Below are 19,187 nucleotides of genomic sequence, written 5' to 3'. Positions count from 1 at the left end.
ACACATTCAAACAAAAACAGCATAACATTTTAACAAAAGTTGCTTTATTTGGCACAACACAAAAGTGCTTCACGATAACACTGCCCATGACTAGTTTGACATGAAAACAACCACATTGTTGTTGGTCTCAATAATTACATTTGAAATAAAACCATCATTAGAAGTGTATGAAAATGTCCCCCAAGTTTTTCTAAATTGTTATTGCTCCATAAGGCACCTCCCAACTTTAAAACATAATTTGCAAATAATTACATTTGTGTGCAAATGTTTTGATGACAGTTTCCAGTCTGCTTTGGCATTATTGCTCATTTTACTGAACATGGGATGCACGACTGCAAACACATTTGGAGTCTAGCACTTATGTTCACGTTATATATATATATATATATATATATATATATATATATATATATATATATATAAAAACATTTTCTAAATGTATTTTTTTGCAGTGTATACAAATATATCCTTAGGGGTTTTACATGTATACCATAGGCCATCTTACTAAGAACAGAATTCTATAAACCACAGAATCATCTTACATAAATATGCTGGTTTTCCATCTAAGTACAAAGTACAAAAACACAGGTTCATCAACACTCTTGAAATCAATAACTTATCCCTACAAATAACATTTATCTTGTTGTTATTGCAGACAAACCCCCCAGCTCAGAATTTCACATTGTTTGGTCAGATATACAAGTCATTGTCAGAACAGTTGAAAGCACAACAAATACATTTTCCCATTTTTCTTATAAAAACATGAGTGAAAATAAAGAATCTTTGGTAGCTAAGCGAAGTAGAAAAAAAATGTCTATATATAAAATGCATTGAAATACAAAGTAACAACAAGTAAACGGCTACAGCAAAGGGCCGACTAGGCAGAGAAATCCAGCTTTGACTTAATAAGGAACTGTGTATAAAAAAGGACACTTTTATATATAATATCACAAACAGATCATAAATTACTTGAGAGCTTCAGAATGCATCAGTCTTTGGAAGGCATCCTAATGCCTTAATGCAATGCAAAGAGAACCACTGAGGTATTTCATCTTGATTACGTCAAGCATCATGCTTGAAGACAGGAGAGACATAAAAGTGCATAAGAATTAAACTCATGTCTGCTCCTGGTCTTTAGCAAACACTGGACTCGTTTCATTCCAAAGTGCTGTTCCTTTCCATGAAGTGCCCTTATTCACATTCCTGTTATCAGGTAGTACTTTTCTCCCATTTGGTGCATTAATGTGTTCTTCTCACATTTACTTCTTCCTTATAAGGTCAATCAACATAATACAAGGAAGCGATCTTCGATACAGTATGTGAATTATAGGAAGAGAGCAAGGACACATGGAAGGCAATTTGGATTGGAACATGCCCATCATGTACTACTTGGTGGTTATCACTAAACTTGGAAGAAAGATAAAACATTACCAATAATAGTGTTAAAACCATTTTTGCAATATCGCTCATAATTCATATAAAAAAAGTAAAACAAAAAGTTATTTTTTTCCATAAAAAAAACAGTCACAGCAGCAATGGTACACCGTCTCTCTTCTGGTCACATGTTCACCTGGTCCCCTGTGAGATTATATCCACCAATCAGTGATCAGTTTGAGATTCTTCACTTTGTAAACGTTGAGAAATACTGCAATCATGTCATATGGGAATAACAAATAACCTTATGATGGATATTAATGGATTTTGCATCCTCTCGATGGCATGATTGGACACTTCTATGCATGTTGCACCTTTTCACATTCATTTTACATGCACCAAGGCCAGTGATGCGTGCGTTTTCAAGCAGGAAATTAAGAATTGTAATGTCAAGCCTGCATCAAATAGCTGTTCACTACCATTGATATTTAGTAGTTGCACCAATGAATTGACAACAGCGAAACTAAACAAATTCTTCTGTTGAAACAGATCAATACATTTATAACGTGTGAAGACTATGAGAAAGTGTCCTATATGACATGAGTGCAGCAAAAGAGCAGCTTTTCTTCTTAAAGCCCTTTCTGCACCCTTTTCACTCTTTGTACATGGATTCTTTAGCTCTTCCAAAGAGATTCTTAAACACTGATAAATTACCCCAATGCTTTGCCTTCAGAAAAGCTAAGAACTTTGAAGTTGTGGTATTCAATCTTTAAACAGATGTGTTGTGACTATTTGTGGATATGTTTTCAATGGTTATGTGGGTAACCTCACCTATTCATGAGGTGTACACTGACCATCCAGATACTTGCATATTACAATTACAAAAACACCATTAATCCAGGACAATGGAGAAAGCTGCTAGTGGTGTTGTTTCTTTGCGTCCATTGGCGGTGGCTTAATGTAGATGTGTTTCTAGTTAGGGTGTACAAACATGTTGTGGAGACACAATGATGCTCTGGAGGAAGAATATTCTTTCTGGTCAAGTTAAACCCCAATGGATGGATTTACAAAAAAGGCAGTTTCTTTGGCTGAGTTGCAAACGTTAGACTGAAGCCCATTGAAATGACATGGGTAAGAGGTAGCTAACGTTACAAAGCCTAGCACTCTTGCAGCCAACTGCAATGTATTAAACAATGCCATACTGAGTGGTCAAGTTTACCTAGTGAGTTTACAGTAGCTGATCTTTTGCTAGTTATATACAAGATTCTAATAATAAAGGACAATGGTCATGAATGAACAGAAAGAAGAAGCAGCCACTGTCATTCACATGTTCTTTTTCCTTTCAAGTTTAAAAAAACCCTGTTTGGCCATTATAGTTGAACTCAACCAGTTTTGCCTCCAGAGCTTTTCTGCATCTAAAAAACATTTGTATAACAACATGGTGAGAGTAAAAAAACGGCCGAAAAACAAAGTTCAGTGGTAAGTGATGACTGTAAGTAAGTCAAACATCCAGCACCATATCATAGTGGGGTTCCTTCTTCCTCTTCCCACACTTATTTATGAGCACTGTATACAACGTCAAAAGCATGACCCAGTAACTGGCATAGACGACTGCCCCGATGACCAGAGCAATTTTTTCTGAATCAGGAAAGGGTTTTCTAGACTGCAGGATTACTGTGTAGATAATCCCAATGAAGAGAATGGTAAACCAAACTGATATAGGAACCAGACCAATGAAGTTCGTCACTACGGTTTTTCTGCCAGAGGTCCCCCATCCAGACTTGTTAATTGTTGCTATTGCGAACATCTTAGCTGGCAACAGGCTTGACATGTAAAGTACTGAGTAGAATGACATGAACACCATGACAATGTTACCTCTGAGGCAGCTGGCAAACGCTGCCTTGATCAACGCCACCGCCTGCACAATAAGCAGAAACAAAAGAATATTCCAAAGCCTTCCTTGATAGAAAAGTTGGATTGCGGTGGCGATGAGGAAAAATGGAAAGAAGCCCGTTATTACAGCCTCATAGGTCATCCATAGATGGTGTTTGTGGAACCACATGGAGTTGTATAGCCATTCTCTAAAATATGACTTACTCCATCGTGTTTGCTGATTGAGCCAACGCAGGTATGTAATCGGCGTCTCAGTGAGGCACTTTGCTCGAGCAGTATATTTGGTTGCATACCCAAGGCTTAGAACTCTGTTTGTGAGATGGCGATCATCCCCAAAACTGCAGTGGGATCCCATGAAAGTCTGATTGTACCAGTCTTCAAGGAACTCGTGCAGAAGAGAGTTCCGGTACATTCCTAAAGGCCCACTGATACACTGCACACAACCAAAGTAGGACTGGCAGGCCCGTTCGATGTTGAAGGCCATCCAGTACCGCACACTGCTTAGGAATGAGATCCACGACTCGTATTTGTTCAGGATCTAGGGAGAAATCGATATGCCGAATTAAAAAGTTGGTGGTTGAACATAAAACATTTGATTGATATGGAATTGTCAGTTTGCAAAATGTGTCACTTGCGTGGAATAGGAAAGTTTTCTTAATTTTGAACCAACCTGCACATCTCCTCCAACACCTCCCACCATAGGGTCTTCTTCTAGAACCTTCACCATCTCCACTGATGATGCCGGGTCCAACATAGTGTCAGAGTCACACACCTGAGTAAAACCAACAAAAATAAACAGTGAGTTACTTTTGTTTTAGTGCCGAAGATAATCTGGTACTGTCATGTAAAAAGTCTCACAGGGAATCAGGGTATAAAAATATATGCAATGTAAAAATAAAATGTACTTGAGTTGAGTCCAAATATTGAAATAGTAAATGAATTGTCGTCTGCAACAATGAGTAATGCCTTCAAATTACATCACCTCCCACTATCTTCCTGCTCTCTCTATTTTCTTCTATAAATGGTCATTTTACTCCCTAACAAAATCAGGTGATGAAAACAAACCTAGAGCCAGATCCCTATTAAAACACATCTGTTAGAGGCAAATACTGATGGTGGAACAAAGGCAACACTGTCCCTCCTTTTTTGAAGGATACTGGCATCACTGCTAGCAGCTCTGAAGTTAGTTTTTTTTAAATCGCTGTAAAACAAAAGGTTTCTGGCAGTCACCGAGCTGCAGGTGTTAGGCAGCACCATATCAAAGGGGTTTTATCACTTGAAGTCCCCTTTTCCGTAATGCAAACTCATTAATACCATTCTAATGTTATTCAAATAATGAGGTTTCTGTTGTGTTTTACTCATTGTTCAACATGTTATGTTTATGTAAAACGGCCAGCTGAATATTACAGAACAAATATGACGTGAGGAGAATGTTTTGGCCAAATTATGAAAGTAACGTTGGTTCATATTTATTTTAATGTCAATTGGATACAGGATAAAAATCAGTGTTGGCCCTTAATCATTTTATGTGGTGCCACGCTTCTGTTTATATCTTAAGTCATACAACCACATGATACAGGCAATATTAAGTATTTATATACATCTGCCAGCCAGTTTGTTGATGTTGAAGTCCTGAGGGCTGAAACGTCATTTGAAAAAAGAGACATGCATATGGAGCCGGGTCTGGGACACTTTTTCCACACCTCTACATGTAAGTCTATTTCCAGTGTTTAGCACCTCATTACATCCATGGTTGCTTACTTTGTGAGTATTTCATGTATACCCCTGCCAAACACTCTTGGGAACTGACTTTTCCAAAGATATAATTTAAATGTCGTTAACATAGACTGAGATCATAATTGTTCAACCGGTTTTGAACAGTATTTATTTAAATTCCATGTAATGTCAAACAGTCAAACAGATGCATACCAAAGCAACCCTTTCTTTGACACAGTTTTTGGTTCATGTAGATGCTGAAACACTAAACAGACCTGTCATTACACTTAGACATAAGCTACTGCTGCCCTGCTTCACGCTACACTGCACAACATGATGCACACAGCCACCGTCCGTCTGAAAGCAACACAAAAGGCTCTTTGTGGACCCCATGTTTGGTTTGGCAGAACCCCCATTCCCCTCTACAGCCATCTCTCTCTCCATCTCTCTTTCTTTTCCCTTTCACTCAGCTCACACTGATGACAGCTGTCCTTATCTTACCTGTGAATGTGTGAATATATACACACAGGCTCATTATAAATAATATTTTATGTTATATAATGGTGTCAAATTTACATCAGTGCCTCCGCTTTTTTTTTGATGGTCTCCTACTCTTGTGTGACCCTTTTACATTCAATTGTACCATTACGAAAAAAACTATCCTCCACCTTTTCCTATTCCTATTCCTTCATTATTCTCACTAACCCCTCTTTTAGTATACGTGTTTCTATTTCTACGGACTCACCTGCACATAGTCAATGCTCCTCCCCAGAGCTTTGAAGGCTGTGTACATGACGTCTCTCTTGCCACCCCACTTCTGCATGATGCACACACACTTGTTGTTCAGCACCAGCCTGGAGACCTGCTGAAGGCTCTCAGCGTAGCTCTCGTCCGTCTCCTCCGCCCCCCTGCTGTGAAAGTTACTCCGCCACACGTATGTGGCCGACTTGTCCCGACCCATGACCTCTTTAAAAATATCCATCATGTACAAGTCATCTTCTGCGTTCCCGTCAATCACCATGATCACTTTGATCCCCGGGTACGTCAGCCTCTTCACCGACACCAGGCACTTCCTCAGGTAGTGCGGGTCCTCTTGGTACGCTGCGATGCACAACGCCAAGGACTTAGTGAGTTTGATTGGCGTCTCCAAGGAACGCCGCATGTTTCGGTGTTCTAAGAGCGCAAAGAGGCTCTGGATGATGAGATGGACCACCAAGATGGCGCCATACAGGCCGAAGGATAGGTGATTGTGTGCTGTGGTGAAAAATTGGTAACCCATGATGTAGGCCGTGGAGATTCCCACCAGGAGGGACACACCGAACATGGTGGTTCCAATTATCCGCAGGTAGGTGAGGACTCTCTGACACTTCATCTAGGGACACAGAGTGGAGACAAGGGTCACATTTAGTCAATGTAGAATGTTATGCTAGGGGTTGAAGTCATTCAATCATTTTACGTTCTATTATACATACTTCTCCCTAACAACAGGAAGAAAGTAACTTGTTTTATTACAACAAAGCCAGGTAGAGAAAGCAGTAAAGCTTCTCCTTTTTGTACTCCTTCCTCCTCTCCTTTCCTCTACCCCTCCCCCAAATCCTAGTCTAAATGTCAGACAGTTGTGAGTAGCCGATTGCTCCAACTCCCCTTACTGTGGGCATTACAAGATTTGTTGACCTAATTACCAACAAGCTGGGTGCCCCTGCCAAATGTCCCAGTGCTTTTTAAATCCCTGGGAGGAATTATTATAATATTTTTCTGGTTCAAAAAGATCTCCAGGCTAGGAACTATGTCAATGAAATATTATTCTGTGTGTTTTATGTGTGGCTCAGTCAAAAAAAGGCCCTACTTTTGTGTCTATACTCTGAGCGACATGAGTCCGGCTGTACAAACTTTTCTAAAGTTTGTTTCCAGCCCTCATTCTGTTGCTACCGCCATCTGTTTGGCAGACCAGCAGAGACCCACTCAGCGTGGCTCAGCTCGGCTCAACGCAGGGCGGACCACCCTGTGATGTCATCTGTTTATATCTCCGTGGGAAGAAGACAAGAGTGTTTTAGATTTTTCTAATGCTGCACGTGTGCCTGTTCCCCTCTGTGCCTCCCCAACGAAATACTATAAGATTACTTCTAGGATTAAAAAGATAAAGATGTGCAATGACGAAAGCGAGGGTATGACATTGTATTTCTATTAAGAACATGTTTTTATGTGAAGCATAAAGGGAAAAATCAACCTACGTCTGACCTTTTGAAATTACGCAGGTCAAACTATGTTTATTCGTTCACTGAATCAGTGGGGCGCCCCCAGTGGGGTGTCATTTTGACACTTGGGAGGTTTGATATAGCAAGTTATACATGTAAGTCTAGTCAAGACGATCAAAATATAAAACTCCACAAAATAAATAAAGTCATCAAAAGAAAAGAACACAAGGCCTAACCGTGTTTGTCATTTGGCAAGAATGTATAACACCACACCTAAACATACGAGACAGATGAAGTTAGGGTTGGAGAAATAGGCAGATTGAAAGAAGAATTGTAAAGACAGGAAGAAAAGCGCATATCGGATGAAAGAAAGAAAAAGAACAGCAGGAAACACTGAGCAGAACAGAGCAACTGCAAGAGAAAAAACAGAGCAAGACACACTGAGAGCGTAGCAGAGTCAGAGGGGGAGGCTAAGCTAAGGGAGAGGAATATACACACACACACACACACACACACACACACACACACACACACACACACACACACACACACACACACACACAAACACCCCTTGGCTCAGACATAATGCCTTGTTCATTTGATCGTTGGATGAGAAGTCCTCAACCAGCGTAGCAGACCTCCTCTGGCACGTGGCAAGGCTCTTAACATCAGCCGCTCATTTACAAGACCCCTGACACACTCCTACTATACACACACACACACACACACACACACACACACACACACACACACACACACACACACACACACACACACACACACACACACACACACACACACACACACACACACACACACACACACACACACACAAATGCACATATAAAAGCTTATTAAACCAGGGAGAAGAGAGAGAGAGGAGTGTGTGTCCCTGTACAAATACACATTCTTAATTGTGTTAAGCTAAGGAGGTCTAAGCGTTAGACCTTTAGTACGTGTGTGTGTGTGTGTGTGTGTGTGTGTGTATGTGTATGTGTATATGTGTGTGTGTGTGTGTGTGTGTGTGTGTGTGTGTGTGTGTGTGTGTGTGTGTGTGTGTGTGTGTGTGTGTGTGTGTGTGTGTGTGTGTGTGTGTGTGTGTGTGTGTGTGTGTGTGTGTGTGTGTGTGTGTGTTGTTTTACAACTATATAAGGTAGTGAGGAATAAACTCTTTGACCCTCCATCAACTTTGAATGAACTCATTCACTGCTTAGGAGAAACATTTGTTTCACCATAGAAGTGCAAAATATACATGTGTATGTGATGGTTTAAAAATTTGAATCCTTTGATTTAATTCCATGGGCATGATAACACATTCACACTTACTGGGAGTTGGTAGTTTCCAATGTCCCATGTTGCATGTCTTCGGGCTATGGAGAGAACCACACATGGAGAACATGCAAACCTCACAGAGCGTTTGTTGAATTGTTGAATTTGACTGCTTGTTTATGTATTATTTGAACCATTCTGACAAAGTCTTTGCTTCAGTTAAAGTGGATGAAATACATGTCTACGTTCTCTGAAGGCAACAACAATACCATAGACATGCCTATGGGAGAAATATGGCCTACGATATCTTGCTCAAGTACACTTCCACCTCTTCAACATTTGCTGTAGGAGCTTGGGTCAAACCATTGGTAGATTAATAGATCAGCACAACCCCCTGAACCATAGCCACACCATGTTAAAGGAAAGATTCATATTATGGATATACCACTATAAAAAGGCCGCTTGTTACATGACAAAGCCTTGATGCTGAAACGCTTCAGAGTTTGTTTCTAGGGTCTTACACGACTGACCGTACCATGACAGTACAGGCATTTATTGTGAGTGCCTTTGAGGTTATTTATTTTGTTCTGGTCCTTATTCAAGGAGCACCTGAAAAAAGCTTAATTGGAGTCCGGGAAGCACTCTTACAAAACTGTTTAAGTAAGAATCCACAGATGTGAAACTTCTGCTAATTTCTTGTTGCAGACCAACTGAATTTTGCCAAACTTTGTCAGTTTTTTTACTTCAAGTGCAAAAAGACACAGCTCCGACCCTGCCAGTGAGGGGATGCTTTGCTCTTCATAGCATCTCATTCACCCTCATGGGCGTCTGACCCAAAGCTAAGTTCAAGACTAACAATTAGCTCAGACAGCAGAAGGATTAACTGCAGACCAGAAATAATGATGGTCTTCCAAGGTTGGCCCCAGCCCGAGGGAGATAAAGCCTCTAATCCAGTGGTTCTCAAACTTTTTACGTCAGGCCCCCCTTTGGAGAAAAAAAAAATAGCCGGGCCCCCCCAACACAAATAGTCACGTAATGGGCCAAATTGACATTTATTAAAATACATCAATATGAACGTGAGCATTCCTTTCAAAAAAATCACTTTGCTAGAACAGTGATAATAAAACAATGCTCCATGAGTCTGTGTGCTCAAAAAAAAAATACAATTGTGCAATCCCTTTGCTAGAAAAATAAGTTATAATACTTTTCCACTTTGCAATCTGTGCAAAAAAATGAAAAGAAAGAAAATGCTGGTATTTGGCAAAAAAGTGTGTCTTATCATTAGTGGCTGCAATGAGCACATTTCTTCAAAACAGGGTTGCAGGCTCAGTGGCGGCGCCAGAGATGTTCTTTTGGGGGTGCTGTGTTGTAGCTTGACGTTTCATAGAGGGTGCTCAAACATTTAGGGTTTCCCATTAATGTACCGGTCGCTACAGTTGAATTTTGTACTGCAACACTCCCCACACACATACACAGTGTTACAATGAAGACTCGATAGATTTTTTTTTAAATATTGAAGTTAAAAGCATCAATCTGGTGCACTTTGAGAGCAAAATGAAGAGATCTACATCTCTCCACACCCATATGAAAGAGAACTGTAAGCAGATGTGCCTTTTCTTTATAGATATTTTACAAATCACTCCCCTTTTAAAATATATTCTTCTTTTACTGTCATAGCATTTCATAACTGTATTTCATTTATTCTCTTATTTTTTTTATACCTATAATGATCATATAAACGTGTGCCTCGGAAATAATTGTTTACATTAATCGTGACCAAACCGTTTGAAATAACTAATCTAAGTGGGTAATCTAAACACTGAGAGAGTCCTTTACCTCACTGAGCTGAGGTTATCCGAGCCTCTCAGTCTGACAGGCGAGAGTTCTCCCTCCACCTTGTTGTTGAAAAAGCTCCTTATATCCGTTAGCGTAGCTAGCTAGCACCAGATGCTAACGACAACAATCTCCTTTACCGGTGCGCACACTCTCTCTCTCTCTCTCTCGCTCTCTCGCTCGCGCACACAAAATGGCTCGTTTCACACACACACAGAGCCGAGCATGAATGAAACACAGAGACCCAGACGTACTTGTACCGTACTGTAGCATATTATTTTCGAATCAATCATTTTTCAAATTATGAATTTCAGACATAAAAAAAAAAAAGATGGGGGTGCTTAGAGGGTGCTATAGCTATCCTAGGGGGACCTGCAGCACCCCCTAGCGCCCCCCTGACGCTGCTTTTGACCTTCCATCCTCAAAATGTACATTACAAACCTGTGTCCCTCATAGGTTTCTAAGGTTTCTAAGTGTAACCTCCGCTGGTCATGACGTCATTTTTATTTGTAATTATTTTGTAATTTTTTTTATTTGTAATTTTTTTTCCTCCTGGTCTCTGTCTACCCCCCACTTTGAGAAACACTGCTCTAATCAGAGGAGTATCTGTGACATTGAAGGTGTCATCGGCACATGGATGTTGACACTTTGGAGCAGTACGTATGTGTATCCTATGTATGTCGGTATAACGCATATGTGTAAGTCAAAGGTGTCATTAGAACATGTGAATGATATCACCCTTGCATTCTGATTGTTTTTGTATTTTGGCATATAGAACCCCATTGCTATCTTTGTGTGAGTCCAAAGTCTATGGTCCAACCCTATGGTGACCTTGGGCTGGATGTTTACGCAGACGCACTCTAACGTCATTAGTCGTCTCTTGAGTGTAATTCCCACTGGCTCTGTCCGGGAGATAATTTTACAAAAACGTAATATCTCGCTGGGATGGAGAGTAGATGGTGAGTTAGCAGAAAAACTGATGAAATAATGCGTATTGCTGCTCTGTTATTTTGGGAAATCTCCATGTGGCTCGGTTTGAAATAACATTACAGTAACTGTTCAACTTTACTGGTAAAAAGAAATACAGAGGATGCTGCAGCCTTTGTACCAAATTAAATCAAACTGTTTTCTTGTTGCCTTATGTGCTTTTTTTCAATCCAAATTGTTTTGGTGTGAATTGCATAGTGTTATGTGAGATGTTCAAATTCTCTTGAATATAATACAACCAGATGGCCATCAGCTTGTGCAGGAAGAAGCGACTACTCATTGGCAAGTATCCTTTAGATTAGTCGTAAAGGTAACCGGTTGAACAATCTAGACTAGTTAGGAAAATCTCTGAACCCTCCAACTGCAACAGAATCTTGATTATTATAACTGTACTTCCCAATGTTGCTGTATCGCTATGGAGCATTATATCTCTGGAGACAAATTACGTGTGATCTGTTTAAGTCATTTGAGCTATATGATCTGATATTAGGACCCTATTCAATATAGATAGACAAAAGTACACACAAAGTACCTTTCACCACTACTGTACAACATGTTTTAGCTGTAGTATTAGACTGTACATATGCATGCTTGAAACATTAGTTCATTCAGGTTTAACATCTGTCCGGTGTGTAAGGGACACCAATGAGTTGTGAGTTGCTGACAAACAAGAGTTAGAGTCCTGATGGGATTACGATAAATTGGACCCTCATGGTGGTGCTAGAGGGGATTTCAGGGGACCACCAAAGTCAGTTTGATTCAATGTGGGAACTGGGAACCATTAATGTGTTGAAAATCTTCGAGGTATTTTACTGGATAAATGAAAACTTTGATCAAAGTGTTGCTAGATATGAATTTAGGGAATTGCCAAGTCAAACCAATTCATTGTTCGGAAGATTTCCTGAAAAAACTCCATGGCAATCCTTCCAATATGTATTAAGATGTTTTCTGTCTCGGCCATGAAAAATAATGCCATTGTCACAGGCAAGCCGCAAGCATGGCTTATAATGCATAATGCAAAGATAGAAAGAAATGTGTCAATGCCATGCGATTATCTAAAAATGTATTAACATTTACCCAACAACGTTTGTCATGGGTCTGAGAGGTCCTTCTATCTCCCAATCAATTTAAAGGGGACTGGAGCTTGTTTTGGCATTACTTATTAATTGTATTATTATCTTCATTTCTATTTGCATCGCGGTTCATTCTTATTGTTTATCACTTCCGGCAATGGTCACGTGGGTGTGGTTTATTGTTATTTAGGTCACCTGTTGGATGCCGGTTTGGGAGGATATGATGTAGGAAGAGGGTGAATGGCGCTCTGACCGTAAGGTCGGGAGTTGTACATTGTTTGTTTGCATTTTATTAAACACTATGGACTATGAATGACTTCGGACTCTTATATGGAACACGTCATAGCAAAGAGCACATTTTAGCCTTTCAGCGGCAAAACTCATAGGGAGTTTGTGCTGCTATAGGGACCTATAAGACAAGATAATAAATAAGACAATACAATTCCTTCTGGGGCACAGTTAGAAAACATAAGATTTTTGACTTATGGTTTTATTCATTCAAATTTGAAAATACCTTCTAAAACTCACAATTGAGTCCCTTAACCAAGAACTACTTGTAGAATTTTTGCTGACAAGCCAATCAGAGCAGAATGGGCTTTGAGGGGAGGGGCTTAAAGAGACAGACACTAATACTGACCTTTTTCAGACAGAGTGAATAAAGGTATATTCAGACAGACAGTATAAGAAAAGTAATAGGTTTTTTCAACATTAAAGCAAGTAAAGATATTCTAATAGCAACCCAAAATACAAATATTAACCTGAAAATTATCATTGTATTTCCCCTTTAATACTTTATTTTATGTTTGTGTGTGTAAACCATTTCACTTTAAGTTGAGCTTCAGATTGAGCATACCGTGTTCCTTGTACGGAACTCTGTGATTCATTTAAGTCCTTAAATTGATGATTTAGCACAGACAAGGGAATCAGCACATGCTGCAATAACTCTTGTGAATGTGATGTAACAGTGGATAGATGTCAGATGTGGCTTGTCTGTGTTAATGTGAATGCCATTAAGTCTTAACGTTGCTGCTGAGAACTGGCCATGAGCATACGTGTGTGTGTGTGTGTGTGTGTGTGTGTGTGTGTGTGTGTGTGTGTGTGTGTGTGTGTGTGTGTGTGTGTGTGTGTGTGTGTGTGTGCACTTTTGTGAGCTAAGCATTATAATGTACATGTACAGGAAGAGATGTGTGTGTGAGCGAACATTATCTGTAGAGAGGAAGAGATTTCTTGACTTAACTCACAGGAGAGTGGTGGAATCCCTGTCAGCAGGGTCCCACTTCCAAGGCCTTCGTTGGAACATAAAATATAACAAGGCTCGCCAGACTGTGTGTGTCTGTACAGTTAGTACCGTAGATGTTCGTGAACTTGTGTGTGTCAGTACTGTATCGACACAGGCAGTATAAACTTGAAACTGATCCAAAAAAGACAGCTTGCTGATGGTCTGTGTGGAGTTGAGATAACATAAAGCTTACATCTTTATATTATTGTGACTCAGCAGTCACCGACTAGAAGTGTAATGTTCATAAATCAGCAACTCTGGCCAGATGAGTGCTATTCACATACAACTTTAGACTTGCTCTGAAGAATGAGCCAGCTCACACTTGTGGGGGCCGGTCTACTCTGGGCATGAATACAATATATACATATTAATGCTATTTATGGTTTTCTAAAAGCCTCGAAATGTATCACCAACACAGAATTGGAAAACCAGACTTGGTGAAATCATACACACCTTTGAATTCTCAAAGGCATGATGTTCTGCCAACAGAAAATGCACACACACAAAAATGCTGGAACATGAACAACCAATGCACATAAAGACTTTGGGCGTACATGTGTGTGTGTGTGTGTGTGTGTGTGTGTGTGTGTGTGTGTGTGTGTGTGTGTGTGTGTGTGTGTGTGTGTGTGTGTGTGTGTGGGAGACAGAGAGCTGGGCAGGGCTGGAAAAGAGAGCCAGGGTGCATTTTAAAAGCATTAGAAGTGAAGATGGCCCTTGTGACAGTTGTAGCAGGATGCAGGAAAAGGGCTCACATGTTTCTAAGCAGATGAAGAGGCAGTGGAGAGGGAGCGGCTGGGAAAGACTCCACAGTTGGCTTGAGATTTTGGCGAGGCACACTCGACACAATCAAGGCCGGATTGTCGCTTCCTGGCTACTTTCTTGAGCTGCTTTCGGATATGAGATCTACTCTGTTCTTCGCATTTATGACGAATTAAAATCTCATCGTAACCAATTAAATCTCAAAAGAGAATAGAAAGCATGCAGAGTAACACTCGGTTACTTTACGTAAAGAGGACCGATTATGCTCATTTTCAGGTTCATTATTGTATATTGTTCCTCTACTGTGACATGTTTACGTGCTTTAATGTTCCAAAAGGTCTTTATTTTTCTCATACTGCTGCAGCACCTCTTTTCACCCTCTGTCTGAAACACTTTCTAGAGAAACTCTAGTAAAGTACAAGTAACTAAAATGAATACAAAAATAAAAGACTTAAGCAGATGCACTCATTAATATATCTTAATTTTATTATTTTGATATTGCTGCAGTTTAACAAACACTGTTCGGTTTCAGACTCCAGTATGAATGAAACTGTTCACTCCAGATGAACTGAAGGTCATGGGAGTTTTTAAAGCTTCCGCTAGGAAGCAGCCACCCTCCTCACTCCTCCCCTTTCTCCTCCTCTTCCTTCTCCCTCTCATAAACCCCCCATGTGGTAACAAAGTGCTGTTGTTGTGCCATTAAAAGCATGAGAGTTAAACAGTAACACCACCCGCTGCACCGCTCCCTATATGATTGAAATCAGTTGGGCAGCTCCATAAAGGTGCAATGTTACAACAAGCCCATTACATTCACTCTCTTTATTCCCTTTGCTTCTGTTTTACATTACAATCTGGTGTGTTAGTGCTCAAACTGGCAGAGGTACAAAGGTTACAACATCTGAAGAGACTGTTTTTTATTACTGTGCATCCGTTTCTTCGTCATCCACCATCTCACTCTTTTACCACAACAGTTGGAGTTGCTTCATTGTGGCGTATAGACGTGAAGGTGGTCAGTGAAGCAGCGATTCATTATGTAATGAAACACTGTGGTCAAATTGGGCTGTTTTTTTGGCATGTTCTTCTCCCGCTGACTCATCCCTTACTTTTTGTTTGTGAATTAACAGTAGTAATTAACATGAATTCTGACCACAGAGATTGAGCAAGGACGAGCAGCAGAAAAAAAGGAAATTTAGAAAAGGAAAGAAAGAAAGTGGGTTGGAAAGAAGTGAGGAAGGAGTGATGGGGGGGGGGGTTGAGACTTGTGGTTGCAAAGTGGTAGACTCTTGGCTCGGTTCACTGCCAGCTGAGGCACTGGACTTATGCCACGTAGCGGGATCCAACATTTGTAGAGATCCAACATTTGTAGAGATCCAACATTTGTAGAGAATGCTTCGTATGTCTGGTTATTCGTGTTTTCCTATATACTGAAATGTCTGCCATAAAAAAAGTTTTAAATTGTTTCTCCTTTTGATGATCCCAGCCTGTCATGCATTGATCCAACACTTTCCCTTATCTGACTACAGACACTTATCAACAGTGCTCTGAAATAGCTGGCTTCTTCCCTACATGGTAGAAAAGTCTATTCTTATCACTGTTAATTAGAGCTAAGAGATAACACTGTAAACTAAAGCTAGCCTGAAAAGAAAGCAAGGATGTGACTGTAAGATTAACTTGAGTTTTTCCACAAGATAACCACTTTTCATCATCTTACATTCAAAATATCAAGGAGCCAAAAACACTCATACACAGCCATTACTCCTGGACCTACTGTATGCATTAACATTGGCATGACCCCTCCCTGTGAGACTTTATGACTTAGCATGAGGTAGTGGGAATCAAAACCTATGCCGACATCCACATTTTCACTTTTACTGGCCGGTTGCTACTTTACCAAGGGGACGTGGAAAATAAACTGGGGCAGCATTATTGCCGGATAGATGAGGTAGGCAGTGTTGTGTCTATGGGAGGGGCACATGTGCACTATATCCTGATTTCCAGTACCCTGCCAGCCCCAAGGCCCCTTTGCACGCAGAAGGCTCCATGCTGTGAGCGGTAATGGCACGTGGGACTTTGTTGTGAGCCATAATGGAGGCCAGCCATGGAATGCCTTCCTCTGCTATAGGTAGTAAACTGTGCAAGAAGAACATCCTGTAGCAATGATGACTGTGTGTGTGTGTCACCTTTTTAAGAGTGCAGACATGTTTTCTTCCTCAGCTATAGGCAACTAACACGAGTTACACATGGCTGCACATGAGAATGAAATCTCTGTTTAATTGCTTAATGTTCCACTAACAGCCGCCAGAGATGGATTGCCTTCCTCACTGTAAAGCACACTGAGCCAAATGCTCAGCATCGGAAGTCTCTCTAGGGGAGAGATTAGAGACAGTCTCAGTCTAAATACATGTGTGCATTGAAAGAGGTTCCACACATGCGCTGATTATACATCATTTTATGTCCTGAAAGTATCCTTTTAAAATCGACATTTTAACCAATTAAATTCAGATTTGTGTGCAAGCTATTTAGTTTCTCCAGTATACAGTGTAAGTGCATACATATGTCTATATATATAAATGTCTGCACCGTAGATAAGCAGCTAACATGAAATAGGATGTGTTGAATTAACATCATTTATGTTTCCGATACTGTTGAAGCCAGCAAATTCTAGATCCTATTCAAAGCATTCACTTTGATTTATTCATACTGACAGTGGACTAAATGCTTCACCACCCCTCGCAGGTGGATATCATCATGACTCCACCTTTCACTTTCCCAGATGCATCATGAAAAGATGAGCTATGTCAGGAAGTGGAATCGATGTTGAGGAAGTAAACTCTTAATGCACATCCAGATAAAAGTCTCCCTTGAAAAAGAGATCAATGATCTCAAGGGATACACCTGGATAAATAAAGCTTTGAAATTAAATGAAATGTCAGGAATTCTTCCCCATCCAACTCACAGATGGGCATTCCTTGTGTGGGTTTTATAGGAGACCAATGGTGCCATCTGCACACTTGGACGTTGGAGTAGGCGGATGGAGGAAGAGGGTATGTCAAAGGAGTGAGACAGATGTGCATTTGCATTTATGTATAATGTGTTATGTGGGCGTTAGGGGAAGTTATTATGCCACCAGCGAGCGAGACAACAGTATGTCTCTTTGTTCTGGGGACACCTGAATAAGCTTTCGGTCATGTCAGCATTCATGTATTCATTTTTGATCACGAACACAAGCTGAATCTGAGTTCAAAAGGGACTTGATAGACTTTCAGCAAGATTAAAATATGCCACCAATCATCAGATATCATTATTATAAACATTCACATTTTTCCCCCCCAAAACGGGCTGTGTTCAAAGGTCCTCAAAATGCGTTTTCTACGTTTCTAATCAAATTACGCACTCCTCCACAAGGCACTGGATGTTTCCAAATCCAGCCTTCCCATTGGCTCCCAAACCTCAAAAGAATGACGTGCGACTAGAGACGTCATCAATTTAGTTTATTCTCAGGCTGATGGAAGCTGGCTCAGCAAAGACTATAGTTTGGTATGATGAGAAAACTAATCTGGGCGGATATCTTTTACACATATCCACAACTTTACAATGCTTGGCAAAAAGAAAAGCAGATGTTTTCAAAAGAACAAAATTAAACTTTTAAGACACAATTTCTCTTAATATTAATGATAACAATTCAACGAAGTAACTTACAATAAATGGACCCTAAATTAAGCAATTTTGTTCAATTTAAAAGCTTTTGCAGAGTTTTACGCACAAAACATTAAGGCTCACATATGAAAGAAATACTGTGTTCAGCTGGCGTGCCCCCTAACTTAACAACACTCCTTTTATTGAGCCCAAATAAATAACAATATAATTATTATTTGAAGTAAAGAAAGAATAATGACACTTACGCAAAATATATTGAAATTACAGTTTGGAGCCTCAACATGTAAAAAAGATGTGGATGCGGTTAGTAATGACTGTTCTAATGCAGCATTCATCACTCTCTGTCAGCGGGTTAGGCTCTCTTGCCGCATACCTTGAAGCAGCTGTCGTCCTCTCGTTCGTCCTTCAGGAAGGATGCGGTCAGCTCCTGCGGCTCTGGTACCGCTCCGCAGGGAGAAAAAGTCTCGACAAAGTTGCAAAGGACACTGGTCTAGTAATGAGTCTCATCAATCCGCTGACATTGATCCTCATTCACGAGGAAAAAAAAAAAAATGACGAACGTTCCTCTAAGTTTTCTCAGCTGGATGCTGCTCTTCTCTAGTTTCTCACAGTCTGTCTGCAGTCAGCAAACACACACCGCACGCGTTTTACAAACACAAACATCATGTCAGTCAACTTTGGCTATATAAAAAAGTAGAAAGAAAAAGTAGACTATGCAAAAAAGATAAATAGTTTTCTCCATCAACTCATGACGCTTTCATTCATATTTCAAAAATGTTCTGGGAGCGTCTGTCATACTTAGAAATAAAAAAAGTCCAGGCAATTTTACTCTAATCATCAAATATGAGTCCAGTTATTTGTATGTTGCTGTCTTGAGGGGCATGTAGGTAAGTATGTCTATACTTCCCCCCAAGCATCCAGGTTACACAGAGCGCAGAGAGGTGGCCAAGAGTCTCTCTGCCGCTTCTGTCTAATTCCTTCCAGACGGCTGTGTGTGTGTGGAGCCTCCTCTATGGCTGCCTCGGCTCCCCAACCCTTTTACCGGGCTACAACAGATTGGCGAGTTGTTTTAATAAGAGGGGATGGTTTTGGGGGGTTGTATAAGGAGGAGCGACAGGGAGGAGAGGGAGAGAGACTTACATTGGCTGTCCC

The 19,187-nt window shown here is 40.4% G+C and overlaps 1 protein-coding gene and 1 long non-coding RNA gene across 3 annotated transcripts in view; both read right to left on the bottom strand.

Annotated features, from left to right (window-relative positions):
* The window catches only part of LOC307047016, a 228,609-nt gene that overhangs the window by 56,888 nt on the left and 152,534 nt on the right, over positions 1–19,187 (bottom strand). The window lies entirely within an intron of this gene.
* has2 (hyaluronan synthase 2) lies at positions 23–18,958 on the bottom strand. Of its 2 annotated transcripts, none has more exons than XM_079691681.1 (4): positions 18,409–18,958; positions 5,729–6,355; positions 3,938–4,039; positions 23–3,805 (listed from the first exon to the last, which is right to left on the bottom strand). In XM_079691681.1, exons 2-4 carry the CDS (start codon positions 6,353–6,355, stop codon positions 2,876–2,878), a joined length of 1,659 nt encoding a protein of 552 aa, XP_079547807.1. In that variant the 5' UTR covers positions 18,409–18,958; the 3' UTR covers positions 23–2,875. The 2 variants fall into 2 exon arrangements, with proteins under 2 accessions (XP_079547807.1, XP_079547806.1); XM_079691680.1 differs by lacking the exon at positions 18,409–18,958 and adding an exon at positions 10,284–10,396.

Source organism: Notothenia rossii (genome assembly GCF_949606895.1).
Source record: "Notothenia rossii genome assembly, chromosome: 7".
NCBI lineage: Eukaryota > Metazoa > Chordata > Actinopteri > Perciformes > Nototheniidae > Notothenia > Notothenia rossii.
Note: the sequence above shows the minus strand (reverse complement) of the source record. Positions and strands in the feature narration are given on the sequence as shown.

Coding starts and splice junctions, on each gene's coding strand:
- has2 (XM_079691681.1), bottom strand. CDS start 6,355: ATGAAGTGTCAGAGAGTCCTCACCTACCTGCGGATAATTGGAACCACC. Junction 4,040..5,728: donor GGAGCATTGACTATGTGCAG/GTGAGTCCGTAG, acceptor GGTTTTACTCAG/GTGTGTGACTCTGACACTAT. Junction 3,806..3,937: donor GTGTTGGAGGAGATGTGCAG/GTTGGTTCAAAA, acceptor ATTTCTCCCTAG/ATCCTGAACAAATACGAGTC.